At 37.0% G+C, this 16,008-nt stretch overlaps 1 protein-coding gene across 3 annotated transcripts in view; it reads right to left on the reverse strand.

The window, feature by feature from the left end:
• Positions 1-16,008, reverse strand: part of nlgn3a (neuroligin 3a) — a 277,721-nt gene that overhangs the window by 172,154 nt on the left and 89,559 nt on the right. For 2 of the 3 annotated variants that reach the window (XM_038299165.1, XM_038299166.1), the window contains one exon: positions 6,890-6,949. The exons of the other annotated variant lie outside the window; for it this stretch is intronic. In XM_038299165.1, coding sequence (XP_038155093.1) covers positions 6,890-6,949 — 60 coding nt within the window. The remainder of the gene's footprint in view (positions 1-6,889; positions 6,950-16,008) is intronic. 3 annotated transcript variants of the gene reach the window in all.

Consider the following 16,008-nt stretch of genomic DNA (forward strand, 5'->3'; position numbering starts at 1 on the left):
TGATGGAGTGTCAATCACAGCTCACACATGCTGAATCCCGCCCCCAACCATGGCGGAGCGACAGCCACCAGCGAAAGAGAAACTGCCTTACTGCCCCTGCCGACAACTGCTTACACGGCAAACTTCGGTATAACCAGCATCTTATATCTAGCTGCTTGGAGGTGAGTGTTATCGCTCTTACCGGTTCACACTCCATGCCGCGTACGCTGCTTGCTTCTGGTCGCATGCGGTAGCCGCGCAGGTGCTGTGAGAGGGGTGGGGCTTGGAGGTGGGGCATGAGTGAAGCAGAGAGGGTGGGGGAGTGGCGTGAAACCTGTTTTTCTTCAAATTTTCAGTCGAAGTCTGCTCTCTTCTCAATGTTACAGACTGCAGCTTTAAGTGGAGTTTTTTCATCTCTGTCATTTTGTCCCAATCAAAGGTAAAGAGCAAATACAGAAGAAAAAAACACAGTAAGGGTGTTCCTTTGAATTGGCTGAAATGATGTCTTGTGGATCAGCCATTAGTAGAAATGCTTTTTACGGCAAGAAGCAAAGCCCCGACATTCCAAGGATTTCTTAATATATAGACTTTAAGGGCTATGAATTCTCATCTCATTGCTACATCAGTGAGAATAGGATAGCGGCAGAAAGGAGAGAGAGCAGTGGGTGAATTCCCCCTACTGTTGATTTCCCACTCTCAGGCCTGCCTTAGCTAAGGGCTTTGCTGGGTGGGGATCCAGCCAGAACTGTGCAATGGAATTAATGGTAATACCCAGGCAGGTGGAGCTCAGCTCTGCTGTCTGGCACAGCAGCGATGGAGAACGTCTCTGAGGGTAGTGGCAGGGTGTCTATATTTGTGTGTGTGCCTTCCTCAGGGCTCGCTTCTAGAGTTTGGAAGGAGGCATTCTGTGCATGAGCATGTTTGTGCAAATGTGCAGTCACTCTCAGTGGAAACAGTCCTTAGAGTCAGGATGCGCTGAATGGCAGACATGAAAACAAATCTAATTTTCCTCTATCGTAGTACGCCGGGCCAGATGGGGAGGGTGGGTGGTTGTCTCTTGGTGTCTGTCACTAGGTCCAACCCCTCAACAACATTGCCACACTTCACTAGGAAGATTTACCCCCTGCACAGACTCCAGTCCTTTATTTACATACCCAGCTTTATCTAACAACAGCAGGTAAGTGATTGAAAGCTTGCACTCCGTTTTACAGTGCAATAACGGCCTCTGTAAAATTGAGTCTTGATTGTGGGCTGTAGTAAATCACTGCAGTTTGGCCCACACGCTTGTACTGCTTGAGGGAGTGTAGTGCAGAATTTGAATGCTCTTAGGGGTTCTTAGGACTTGACTGGCTCTCAAACAGACAGGTGTACACATAGAGGGCATAGATCCAGTTACAAACAGAAAATTATAGAGAAAGAGTATCATTATATATTTTTTAACGCATAATATAAAATTATATTCCTCTGTTTACATTTAATTATGCTCATCTGTTTGAGTTTAATGTTTTATTGGCACTCCTACTCCCTTTTAATGTTGTTAATTCATATATTAGCCTTTTATTTCAATGGCTTAATGTCTTTGGCACAGTCAGAATCCTTTATTGTTCTTATATGTATCAGGATTAAAACTGAAGTACGTGCCCAGAGGGTTTGATCAAGGAGGAAGGCCATTCCAATATGTTGAATGAAGGGACCAAATTATCCCAGAATAGATGGATGGCCAAGTTAGGCGGCATCATGGTAATGCTGGGATGAACAGAGTGAGAGATATTACGCAGAGACACCAGACAAGACATCGGCTCCCTCAGCTGAATGAAAATTTGTGGATAAGAGGTACATCAGCCCGAGAGTGAGAGGGGGAGTTTGGCTTGTGCTCTGATTGTTCTTGTTCTTCAACATGAATACAAATTTCTCATTTTTCATCAGTAATGTGTGAAGGAAAGTTACTGGCAAATATGAAGTTATTACCAGCAATAATAAATGTTTACTTGTTCAAACAAAAATTGTTATGAGAAAATCGTTTGAGAAAAATATCACATGACACATGTTTTGTCAAATTATGTATATATTAATTGGCTTTGACAAAAAAGAGACACCAGATATGGGAATAGCCCAATTAATGCAAACATAAAATGAAATGAAAACTAAAAGGAATACCTATCTGTATAATACAATTAAGTAAAAACAGTAAAAAGTTTATTTAGACTACAATAAGTTTATCAAATACTTAACAGAGAAGCCATTTTTGGTAATGAGAGTTTCAAGACTTTTCCAGCAAAGAAAACAGCCACATGCATTTGCTGAGGTGAGATTTGGACTAGGGCGGCAACTAATGATTATTTTGCAAATCAATTAATCTGTCTATCATTTTTTTGATTAATCAATTAATATTTAGACAACAAAACGTTCCTTAGAGAAGAATTTGTTTTAAATTAAATCAGGTGAAACTAAAACTTTTCCATTTGAAGAAATAGATTCAATATTTTCTGGATAGAGCATACAGACAGACGAAAAAGATTTTTATATTAAATACAATATGTTAACATATGTTAATATAATTATAATTGCTGCTCAAAGTGGGTTGCTCTGTCAGCTAAAAGCACATTGTAGTCTCTATATTCAAATTAATGATTAATTGATTACTAAATTAGTTGATGATTATTTCAATAATCGATTAATTACGATTTATCTGATTAATTTATTCAGCCTTGGACCTATTTTCTTCACATCAAAAACCAAAGGTTCTATTGGCCTCTTAGATCTTCGTTTCCTTTAAAGAATTTTAACAGTATTTTAGTTAGGTGATTATGAGAAACTGCAGCAGCTTGTTAGTGAATTTCTCCACTGTTAGATCAATAAAGCTCATCTAATCTATTCTAATTTTCTTATTCTGAGACCTACTGAGAGTTTTTTTTGTTTCGTGTTCAGGATCTTTGTGTTGCTCCTTTCATTTTGAGATTCCTATGAATAATGTTTCCACTTATCCTCAACCTCTCCACTTATCTAGAGGAAAGGTTGTGTTATTGTGGTTCTACAAAAGAGAGTAAAAATATTATTGGTTAATATAGTTTATCAGTATACTATAATTCTTTTCTTGTTATGATTTTTTTGTCAAGATTTTTTTTTCTAAATTACAGTGAATGGTAAATGTAAGTTATGTCTGACTAAAGGGTTTTGGACCTGATAAGTTTGACTAAACTTCTTCCAAAAACCTTTTTTGAACTATAAGTTATACGAGTTTCCAGAACCACATGCTAACAAACAGCCCATATCCCACCTTAAAGGTATACTATGCAACCCGGTTGATTTTCCAGCGAGGCTCCCCCCAGAGGGCGAAAGTAAAAGTGCACTGTTGTAAATATGCTCAGCTGTTCTCCTGGTTTCTCTGTCAAGCCAGGCGCTGTTGTTTTGAGCTTAGCAGACAGGCGAACGCAACGAATCACCATGTCTACTGCGGTAAGTGACTATTTTGTTCCAATTTTCGAGTTTGAAAATTTAGCATGTTTTCATACATTATTTGTTATGCATGTGTCGTAGCAGTTCTCGCTGTAAAGCAAGACCGACTCTCGCGATGCACGAGACTTCTGAGCCTGTGGGTGCGGGCCGAGGGCTCCTGCAATTGCAAGTATGGTATTTCCCCTACAGACCACCAGGGCGGCCGAGAAAACCTTTGTTCGACCTGAAATGACTCCTTTAATCATCCAAAACGTAATGGAACACATTAATTAACTGAAAAATGTTGCATAGTATGCCTTTAAAGCAATCCTGTTGGTATGCTAGGTTTGGATGGTGTGCACTGCCATCCCTTCTTTTAATCAAGTTTTCAATGAAGTCCAAAGTTTTTTCATTTTTGTCTCATTATTCCAGACTATATTATACCAGGATAACACTGGTTGCAGTACACCTTAAATTTGTTTTAAGATACTTTTTTTTTTCAACATTAGCATCTTGCATGCTAAGTTTGCAGAGACCAGTTGATAGGTGCATTTTACTTTAGTGAAAAAATACAGGTATTTCTGTGTGAAGCCCCATTCACTCCTTGATAACTTTTCTGAAAGTCATACCCTCATATAAATTCAATATATATTCACATGTATTGTAAAATATTTCATTTATTTCTTGCAATATTGATGGTTATACTTTACAGATAATGAAAACCACAAAAAATATTTTGTGTTTAACGAAATGTGAATATTTAATAAGATCAGTCATACAAGTATTTTAAACAGAACTGTGAGGCTTCTAAAAATCATATTCATTTCTATGCAATCCATAGTTGGTTGGGCCTCCTTTTGCATTAATGATAACATCAATATGGGGCTGCATGGAGGCAATAAGCCTGTGAAGCTGTCTGGTTGTAATGGAAGCCCAGGTTGGTTTGATAGCGGCTCTAAGGTCATCTGCATCGTTGAGTCTGGTGTCTCTCATCCTTCTTTTGATGATACTTCATAGACTCTAGCTCAGGTCAGGCCAGTTTGCCACTCAAGCACAGCAGCATCATAGTCATTAAACCAGTTTTTTGCACCTCTGGCTTGGTAGGCAGATACTTAGCCTGCTGGAGAATGAAATCGGTATCTCTATAATGTTTTCTTTCTATGCGAAGCCCAGCGCCAGTCCTCTCCTTTCAAAGCTTCCCCAAATTATTGGGTGGAATTTCCTAGACAATGTTCACAAGACTGTAATTATACCTGCTGCTGAAGTACCTTCTTCCTCTGCACTTTTTCCATCCACGTAACGCAAGTTTTGATCCATTTTATTTTTAGAAATAATTGAGAATTAAAGACATTTATTAACTGCAAGCAGTAAGTTTTAAATTTATTAGAAACTGCTTGAAATATTAGACTCTATTTTAGTTTCACCATCTGAAATAACTGACAAAAAGCCCTAAATATATTTATTCACATATTCTGAGCCGTACCTGTAACCTCAAGGCAATATTTCTTGTAACAGTATACTAATTGGATTGTTCTTGACATCTTATGTGAATTGAATCTCAATGGCCTCATTATAAATATTTAGACAGGAAAACTACTATTTCAACATAAATATTTTCCACTTTTCAAGGACCGTGATGTTTGTGCACTGTGCCTAATTTCCACTTTAATTACCACAATACTAGTAAAACACAATGACCAGAACAATAAAGACAAACTACCAGAAACATCTTTTTAGGAACCCATGGCCAACTCTGTCATGCATGCATAAGTTACAATTATGCAGCAAAGATGCTTTTGGGACTACATTGTGAGTCTTTGGTGATGCTCTGCAAACAGCATTAGTTGCGCTCGGTAAAGAATAGACTTGTCACATATTCAGTGAGGCTAGTGTAGCACAACAGCTTGGAGACCAAGCCGCTGTGTATGCATGCAAAGACTTGCCAGACAAAGGGATTGGCACTTGTCAGCAATTTTAAACAAAGTGGGCTAGATACAGACACACGTTAGCCCACTTGAAGAACAGAGCTTCACATGCATGAGCTGTGTATATGTAAAGACGCAGGTTGAAATGAAGACAGTTTGGCTGCAGTTGTAACAGCTTGCCCTGGGCATGAATAAAGAAACACCTGTGTGTCAAAGTGGTGCCATGGAAACACCTCCTGATAGATGATCCAGGCCCTTTTGACAAGAAGGAGGGAGATTTCCAATGAACTCTGGAACATCCGGAGATGCAAAATGCAGCATCAGGACTCTAAACCCCCTAATTCAAATTTCCAGACAATTTTAAGAGTTCCCAAAACAATAATAAACATTTTTCTAAATTTTTTGAACAGCCTTTGCTTCATAATTGTCTCAATCTAAGGGTTGTCTCTTTGTTGGACATTTTTACATTCGACTTTCTACTATTATATTGGATGCCTTACTTTAAAAGACAACTTTACTGCTACTTTTAATGTTACTTTAGCCTTCTTGTGCATCATCCTTTGAGAATGTTAATGATTAACTGCTCAAAAAACTGCTTTTGAGAAATTTCTAAAACTAAAATTAAGAGATAAATGTTGAAATATATTCCTCTGTGCAATTTATCTAGATGAATGTTTAATATTCTAAAAATAAATGTCATATTAGATATTTAAAGTCACTGAGATGCAGTCGTACAAGTGAGGTGAAAATCAATGGTGTAATTTTTATTGAATCCGATTGCAAATCAAAGGCTTTGGATGATAAAAAACATCAGGCTTTCATCACCTGCACTACAGTGGCAACATAAGAGGTGGGCTGGGCTATATCAAGGCTTTTGATTTAGATTCAGAGACTTAAGCTGTTTCTGTTGCAGCACAAGAGCTGTCTCTCACTCTAATCTCGGCAGCGATCCACCCTGAGCCAGGAATATCCCAAGATAAATATGGAAAGAGAACAATGCGAGTGCTGAGCAGCAACTTCCCATTTTCTACACCTCTCATCTCTAATCCTCTTCAGCATCAGTCCTGAACTGCCGCTCCTCATCTGAATGAGGAAGCAGAGCGTTCTGATATTACACTACTGTGTCTTTTTCCTCTTTTTTCACCATAAACATTCTGGCCATACCTTAACGAAGGACTTTAACTCTAAACCTACACCTTCGAAATCAGCTGCAACATTTATTGCATGAAAAATTAAGATCGATTACTTCTTGGGTTTAGATATCTTAACAGATACTGGATGTTATTGGTCCCCAAAGTCAGAACTTTTGCCATTTATCCCCTGAATATAGATCCTTGAAATGAGAGCCACAGCATTCACTCACATGCCATCTTTGTGAAAATGTTGCTCTACAGATGAGTCATCTGATGAGACATGGGTGAGACATGGGTGTTTGGTGAGTGCATTTACAATAAAAAAAAAACAAAAAAAGTCCATTAAGGATTAGGAAACAGTCACAGTTCGTTTTAAAAGAAAATCATGCACCGTCTTTTGTTCACCATGGAAAATACCTTCATCTTCATCACCGTCGTTTTCCGACAAATCTTCACCCTGTTTTTTTGCATGGGCCCCTGTTGTTGAAGCAGGGAGAGAAACATAGAGACGTACAAAGAAATTCAAAATAGCATGTTTGGCAAAAAACACAAATGGGGGAGGGAGGCATTTCAGTGAGAGCAGCATTTAAAAATACATGGGAACAGAACAGTGTTTATTTAAAATACAATCCAAAAGAAAAATTAGACATTTCTACAGAAATAAAATAACTCAGGCAAAAATAGAAAATAATTTATTTTTGGATACAGATCAAACAGTTACAATGAGTTATACCAGAAGACACCTTTTTAGACTTGATGTATACAAAGCTAACCTGTTGCTTTAGCATATTTAATTCAGAGTCATACATCACCGACATTTCCAGAGAGGAAACCTTAAGAATGAACAGAAGAACTAAAATCCGTCTACTGTGCTTAAGCTTTGTCAAATAAAATATTAATATTTATTCTGTATTTCTCTCTGAAAAATCCCCTTTTCAGAATATTGTGTTTTTAATCTAAAGAGGAAAAAATTAAGAAAATCAGTTTTCTGGTGCTTTTAAATTGGAGAATGCTGTACACACATCCACAGCAGCTATAGTTTCTGTAGGTTCATTTTTTTTCAGTGTGTATTAGAGATAGACAACTATGAAAGCTGATTAATCTTCAACCTTCAAATTCATCCACTGGATAACAGGATCGATTGTAGCTCCAAGTAAATATGAAGCAGAACTGTTTGTTTTTTTCATCCATCTGGATGTGATGTGATGTGTTGCTTTGCTGGCTGCAACAATCCTTGCATCCAGATGACAAAGCATAGGGTCTGCTGTAAAAACCATGCTTTAAAGCTGCAGCAGAAATATAATTTGTAAGTAATAAAGGAGAGGAAGGAGGCAACAGTTACGCTTCAGTCTGTCTTGGCAGTTGTTTACTGTTGACACTGGATGGGGGCTGGTTAAGATAAACCGCAGAATGAGGAGCACCACTGAGTTTTGCCCGGACATCAAGCAGGGTCTTTTTCCTAGACCCCCTGCAATACTTTTTCTTCCTCTTAAAAGGGAGTTTTTCCTCTCCACTGTCGCTACAAGCATGCTTAGAGTAAGGGATTGCCTTCGAGTCAATGAGTCAATGCAATCTACTGGTTTTCCTTACATAGAAAACTTTTAATCAATTTGACTGTATAATCTGGAGGGCTGTAAAGTGCCTTGGGAGGACGTGTTGTGAATTGCTGCTATATAAATAAACTGACTTGAATTGATTTGAATACTTTATTGATATCCTCTGGATAAAACAAGCACAAGTTGGTCTCAATTCAGATTTTCGATTTAAATTAAATTACCTGTTTATTCAAGTGTCTTCTGACAAGTAGTTACTGTATTTTCCGGACTATAAACCGCTATTTTTCCCCCACATTTTTGAACAGTGAGGCTTACAAGAAGGTGCAGCTTTTGGTAGATTTTTCCAAGCCAGCAGAAGGAGAAGTCAAGCTTAGAAATTAAAGAATAAGGGGCTAATTTTCCTTTAGCCCAAAGACATGCTAGCAGTATCCAAGATGGAGAACAAACATAGCAAATTCACATATTTTAAAAATTATTTGATGCATTAAAGGAAAAGTCTGTTCACCAAGGAATGATCAATGGCTCATTATCTACATCTAAAACGGTGATTTAATGAAATTAACGTTAATCAGTAAAAAAAAAAATTAAAATAATCATTTTTGTTGATATCACTGTGTCTGGGAGCGGCCATTTTTTTCAAAGTAATAACACCTCACTCCTTACATCTTCCCGCAGTGATGTCACGGTGAGGTAAGCAGAGCACCATTCTACCCGCTTTATGAGCAAAATCAACTACAAGACACATCTGCAATCCATAAAAATTTGTTATTTCACATTTCCGATTCATGATCCTCCACGAATGGGTTAGTTGTTGGATTGCTAACTTGAAGAAGGAACACATAATATGTAGCCAACATTTTGAAGAAGAATGTTTTCAAGATGACTTGGATACTAACACGCTGTGACAAACACCAGATACAGCATTGGGACTTGCTTGACAGCCGATACCGCCCTATATGTCACAAACCAGTAGCTGACAGTAGTGTTCTTTGACAAACATGAATGTCTCCGGTAAAGCACATTCAAATGAAATTACTGTTAATTAAAAACACTTATCATTTATTGAACACCATGCAATAATTCCATATTTAATGTACTATATGACTGGACTTCTCCTATAAAGCTGCCGAACCAATGAAGAGACTGGGCTCAACTCCTGCAGAGCTAAAATAAAGAGCCGACGAGACCCCATCTTCGAGCCAGCAAGCTAACGGGAGCTAGCATTCTTCTTCTTCTTCCCTACTCCAGGGGCTATATTTAGAGCTCCCCCTACAGGTTTGATGGGCAACTAGCTGCCATATTGACAGCTAGTTGCTACGGTAAACAAAGACCTAAAACAGCACAGAGACGAGTAAACAGCGATGTTAAAAGCGAAGAAAGGATGCGGAATATACCGAGACACACTGCAGAGGGAAGCCAGGGACCGTTATCTGCAAAAGATGGGCTTCATAAACGGACTTGATCCCTACGAAGTAGCAAGCAAGGAGTGGTGCGTTGGGGAAGAATTTCTACCGCCGTTTGCGAGGGAGGACATATTTTCCTATCTAGTGTGTGGCGTCAGTGCCTACACACATGAAGAATTTCGCTGCTACAAGTCGCTAGAGGCTTACAAACAGCTGACAGATGGAAAAGTTCACGACATGGAAGTAATCAAACCGAATGAGAACAGTCATTAGATCCAAGGTAAGCTACCGTCTCAACATGGTGTGGTGTTTGTTGTGGTGATAAGACTAGGTGCAGGCACTAACGTAAAACATCAAAAATGTATCTAAACAAATCTTGTGCTGACTGTACGTGTCCTGGGATACTGTAGTTACATTCTGATGATATATGACTGTCCTACCATGGTACTATGTTGTATGTATGTTCTGTAACTTACCAGAATGAAAATGCCGGGAACACACTCTCATGGACACTGGGATTGAGTTGAAAGTTATATTTGGCCGTCTTACAGCAGCGACCCATGCTAGCCGGCGACTCTTTGTTATGGAGGACATTTGTTTTCCATTGAGACGCCTCCAGGTTGGAAAACGGTAAAAAGACAATCCATTTGAGATTTTTTTCCCCGTCCAGTCACAGCTTGCGCTACTACACCCTACGACACAGCAACGGGTGATCATAACGACAGCAGAGGTAAAATGAAACGGCAAAAAACTAAGCAAACTACTAGCAGAAGAAAGCAAGTCCTTACAGGCGTGAAGTCGAAGTGTAAACAATGGGCTGACCAGCTTTCAATATGGCTGCCGCGCAACGTGTGACATATATATACAGGTTGATGTCAGTTAGAGATAATCTTCTATGTTGATGAAAACTATTTTAATCTAGATTTGAATGGGGATTTAAATGATTTGAGGATTCACTGTAGATTAAAATAAATAATAAGGTGATGTTTAAAACCAACATTACTTAATCTTCAGGACCTGGTTCATTATCATACAGCACAGATGGTTTATAAAGCTAGGGAACAATTACTACCACTCATTATTCAAAATGTTTTCAGCCATAGGAATAGGGGTTATCATTTACTAGGGACCTTGACATTTTTCTTCCCACTCCTTTTGAACCGAATTTTCTTTTTCAGTGAATTATTTTTTCCCCTCCATTTTGTTTTTATAATTGTCTTATGTTCAAATAACACTTTTAAATAAACAAAAAAAAGAACAAAATAAAAACTGACTAGTACATACTCATCACTCAGATTTCTCTCTAATTTTTTGAGTCCTCACATTTTTTACAATTAACTAAGAAGAGATCATTTTTATATCTTTAAACATGCTTTGACTTGTCACACGATTCACAAACCGGCGGCACCTTGGACTGTCGGCAAATAGGCCAATAGTTCTTTCAGGCCCTTTGGGTTAGCAGTAGGGAATAACCTGCTGCAACCCAAGAATTGGAATCAAATGGCATTAGATTGGTATCAAGAGAGGCAAAACAGAACCTTCAAGCATAGCTGCTCCCTTGGTTAGCAGCACTGATAGGGAAGTGCTGTTACTCTGTCAGAATATGGCTCATCTGTTTGTGTTGGTTAAGAGTGTGAAAGGCACATTATTTAAACGTTGTGGCGATGTAAGTAATGCGATAAGCAACATTGATTTAACATGTCACCGCCTTTCAGCCAGTGATGTTATGAATTTTATCCTCGTATTATGGATACAGTAATGAGAAAAAAAATCTACCCTTGAGTGTTTTCCTCACTCATCATTTACAACTAGTAATGATTTTTTTTTGGTGCCTAATACCAGCAGCCAAAAGGCTTTGGAATATCAATACCAGTTAGTCAGTTGGCTCATCTCTCAATCCATCTATGCAACAGTCTGTCATCTTCTGACAGGATTATAAAGAAATGTTATTTTTGGAGATGACCTTTTATCCAACACCCTGTCAGTTTATATTTTCCACTTGAACAGAGCCTGATACAGAGGATCATAATGCTGTCGGTGACTTTGGACTCTTCCTCCATTGTAATATCTACAACAGCAAAAATAGGAATCAATAAAAATCTTACAGGCTTATTGACAAAATGCATGCTCTAATCCTCTTATTATTACAACTCATCTTCCTGAAATGTTTTATTAACAGAGGTGGGCTCGACCCATTGCTGAAGCTTAAGTCACTGCTGCTAATATCAGTTAAAAGATAATTGAAAACAGTTTTTACTAGAAAACTGTTGTTATTCTTAGTACTTGGTTGAAAGTATTTCCTCTGCTGCCTTTAACTTTCACTTCAATACACTTAACAGTCTGAGGATTTGCATTTAGTTGCGGTGATTCCAGTGACCACAAAAAGACAATTTGGCTCATTTACCTGATGACGTGTTGTGAATTGGCGCTATATAAACAAATTGAATTAAATAGAATTTAAATGATGCTAAAAGTTGGATTGATCTGTGTTTTCATTTTTTTATTTTACTATTTTGCCAAAATGAGGACTATACAGTGTCACATGACAAGAAAACCTCAAATTGGAAGTGAAAATATTATTTATTTAGAGTTGTTTTATTTAATTTTGTCCAGGGGGAGTGTCGTTTGCTTTGAAGCAAAGGGGAAAAATCTAATTCAAAACGGAAACCATGATTTTTCATTCAATCAATGTAAAGATGCCCTTTAAAGGAATGACAGTCTTTTCACTTTTTTCAGTGTAGAAAAAAGACAATTTGGCTCATTTACCTGCAATATATTCTGCAAATGAGATGACTTGTTCTGTAACGCTGCTTCATTTTATTGTATCCTAGGTCAATCTTGCCAATATCAACCAATCTTAAGACTGTCGTATCTAAACTATATGATTCCTGTCTCATATGTATGTGTTTATAAATCCATGTTTTCACTCCTGACTATCTCATCTCACATCCTCACTTGTCTTCTCCCTTGCTAATTGATACTGTAGGTGCAATGCATTATAATGCATAATGTAAAAGGCCAAGTGTCATGACATTTACTGATATATATTCTCTGAAGGGGACTTTTTTCTTTAGTTCCATGGCAACTACAATGACCTTGTTAAGTGTGTTCATCAGTTTTACAGTATCATGAATAATACATTTTTAAATAATATGGAATTGGATATGAGCTACAGCTGCAAACCAAGCATTCAGCTATGATACTCTGAGGTTTAAAGACATACATAGTAGTGATAGGAGGTGAAAGGATTGCAAAGCATTTATGTTACAGTGAGACAGGCTGCCTCTGTTTAGAGAGAAGATGAAAGCTTGCTGTGTCCAAATCCTAACAAAATTGAAATAGGGGCTTTTAAAATTATAGTTTTCAGGTAAGTAAGCCAAGTGAAAAAAAACAGTATATATATATATTTTTTTTTTCTTTTGCTTTAGAGCAATATATATCATTTCAAAACCTAATCTGAGGTTTAGAAAAAATAAAAAGCTAACTTATTCCAAAATTACCATTCAATACAGGTAAATTGAAACGACTAAGGAAAATAAATGTTTTATATAATGTGTGTACAGTATGTGGGGTCACCCTCCATGAAATACATACACACATTTTTAATTAAATAATTCTATAAATAAATTGTCAGTACAACAATAATTAACATTAAAAGAGTGAAATTATTGTTTTCTATTTATTTCTTGCAGGAAACTTTTTCTTAAAGGACTTTTCTTTTCTACATTTTGTACTGTATTCCAGCAGAACACATTCGATTTTTTAGAGTCCCAGCTCTCTGTTTTCTTTGCAAATTATGGTTCTGGTCAAACATAATTTGACAGATTTGCCCACAAACTTTAGATTTTACAGTTTTGGAATAACAATGTCTATTGAAGAGTCTTTTAAGACTTAAGAATTTTAAGGATAGAAATTATTAAAAGGCTCAAACCTTTTCTAATGTCTGGTATCATGTTGGTGTTAATTGTACTTATATTATGAGTTGTTGTTTTTTTTTTTGCTGTAATTCTGATATACCGTAATTCTTTAGATCTTTCACATTTTTATAAATACATTTCTCTAATATTTCCTTTTGAAGTGTTTAAGTTTGGTTTAAATGGTTGGATATCTTTTTACAAGCTTTTTACAATAACAATATTGGCCCATTCCTCCTGACAGAACTGCTTAAACATGTCTTTTCAGCTCTGCCTAAAGTTTTTTGTGTGAGACAAAGACAGAAATTGTTGATCATTAATCGACACACTCATCTGCTTGTTCAGAAGATAATTTATTACATACTATGTTAAGGATATTTAGTCCTGTTGGCCATCTAAAGTGAGGACCAAATGACCTGACAGCAAATCACAGAAAACACAACAACAGTGACATAGCTAGATCATCTCCAAAGAAACCCAATCTGCTTGTTTTAACCGACAAACTGACCATATATCCAAGTATTAAAATTTTAAATTAGTATTAAATTTGAAATCCCTATTTCTTGTTCCATTAAAGGTAGCAAGAACCTTGGGTGTTATAATCGCCTCTTCCTATTATTTAACTCAGTGGTTCCCAAACTTTTCAAGAGAGAAACAAGAATAGTCAACAGCAGTATATTAAATATTTAAATACAATAAACAACTATGTACTTTAAATTCCAATGTACCAACAACTGTTTACTTTACCAGTCACTATTCAATATTGTTATTCACCAGTGATGGAAAAAAACACCTCAAAGGGGTAATTTATTTAACCCATTTCCACCATGAACCCCTACAGCACTCCTACAACAAATCAGGCTGTATACTAATACATTCGCAGCTCCTGATGATGCATTCTATAGTCACCTCCTATCTAAAATAGTGGAACGACTTCTTGACTAGACCAATATGTCACAAGTCTCCAACACATATCAACTTTGAGGATAATTGCCAAAGATGATGATGAACCATACAGGTAGGAGGAGGTCCAAGCACAGATTCAGTGGCAGCCACCTCCTGCACATTGAAAAGACATCTACGAAAAATCATCACTGGCTTCCAGAAGTCAAGGGCCACAACTGTACCAGAGGAGCTGCTCACAGACTTCCAGTTTCCTTTTTCCTTTCCCTTTCTTCTGTGGCAGACCCTGAGTAATGTGAGCCTGCACCAACAGGCTTAAGATCAGCTCCCCGATGGCTTGGAAAAACCTGCTGCAGGAACACACATGCTAACAACTACATGTACCTCCTGTAAAATGGACACCAATAAACAGACTGTTGAATATTTCCTTACTCTAATATTGACTTTGTTAATTAAATAACTATTTATCTTTGTACATACTGAGGGCCTGATCTCTAAAGATCCAAAATAAGAGTATAAAATTGCACATGAAAAATTTACTTTTCTATAAAAGTTTTGCAACAAGTGGATGCTTTGAGGGCAATCTGTTATGGTCGCTTATATGATAAGATGTGCAAACTGGTTTTGTTGAGCCCCATTGAAATGAGCAGATAGCTTCTGCTACCGGCAGTTTGAGTGTTGTTTAAGAGGAAGCTCAGAGTGGCGTGAGTCGTCTATCGCTGCTCCTCTTTTATGGAATAGAGGCTTCTTTACTCTCAACTTTTAAAACGCAGCTTAATACTTACTTTTATCTGCTTGAAAGACTTTTATTATGTCCTTATTTTATATCTATATGCTGTATTTCATTCTTTTATTGTGTTTTCTTATTTTTAGCTATTTTCAGCCCTTTGGTTTTAGCTGTTAGCCATTTTAAAGCACTCTACAAATTATGTAGATTGTGATGATTGCCATATGGTAATAATAGTTATTAAAAAAATATAAACAATGATAATACTATCTAATATTAATAGGTAGCCTATTTCAAAGTGCTAAGCCAAGCAAAGTGTTGCAGTACTGTAGGTGGAAATATTCTAGAGTGTATGATTATCATTTCAACCAACTTATAATAACATAATACAGATGTTGAACCAGTCAAAACAGATAACATTTCTCAAGTGAATGTAAGTGAATGGAAAGGGTTCAATTTGGTTCCAATATGTGAAAATGGCTGCTTCAAATTTTCTCAGATTTAACTCCAAAGAGGCGGCAAATCAATCAGGATAACTTTGCTGTGCAAGAATGAAATGCTTCTGAGCTGTTAAATATGATGTCTCTCACTGTGGGTTACATTTCCTGTTTGATTTTCTCCAAATAATTTGAGTTTTATTTCACAAAGGACTGGGAACAAAGGATTTAGTACTACTATTGCAGTACTGTTTTTACCAATCTTTTAACTTTTATTGCTTACCATAACAGTTATACCTTTTTTTTAAGATGATGCTATAATTGATTATTGATTAAATATGATTATTATTATTTACATTATAATGAAATAATAAACAGATAAGGCAAAAAGATACCATAATTTTTGAGAGGCCTATGCTACTGACAGGGTGAAAAATTGCATGTATTGAGTGACAGAGTGTCAGACAAGCATAAACCAGATGGCAGGTGTCAACAGAGAAACTCACTTTGAATTTTGCAGTGTTTGAGCCTTTCTGTGTGGGCATCCTGATCTCAAATTGAAAACATGACATCTTAGCACGCTATTAAAGCAAGGC

This window comes from Cyprinodon tularosa, unplaced genomic scaffold (genome assembly GCF_016077235.1).
Source record: "Cyprinodon tularosa strain WSP-4 unplaced genomic scaffold, ASM1607723v1 ctg42, whole genome shotgun sequence".
Lineage (NCBI taxonomy): Eukaryota > Metazoa > Chordata > Actinopteri > Cyprinodontiformes > Cyprinodontidae > Cyprinodon > Cyprinodon tularosa.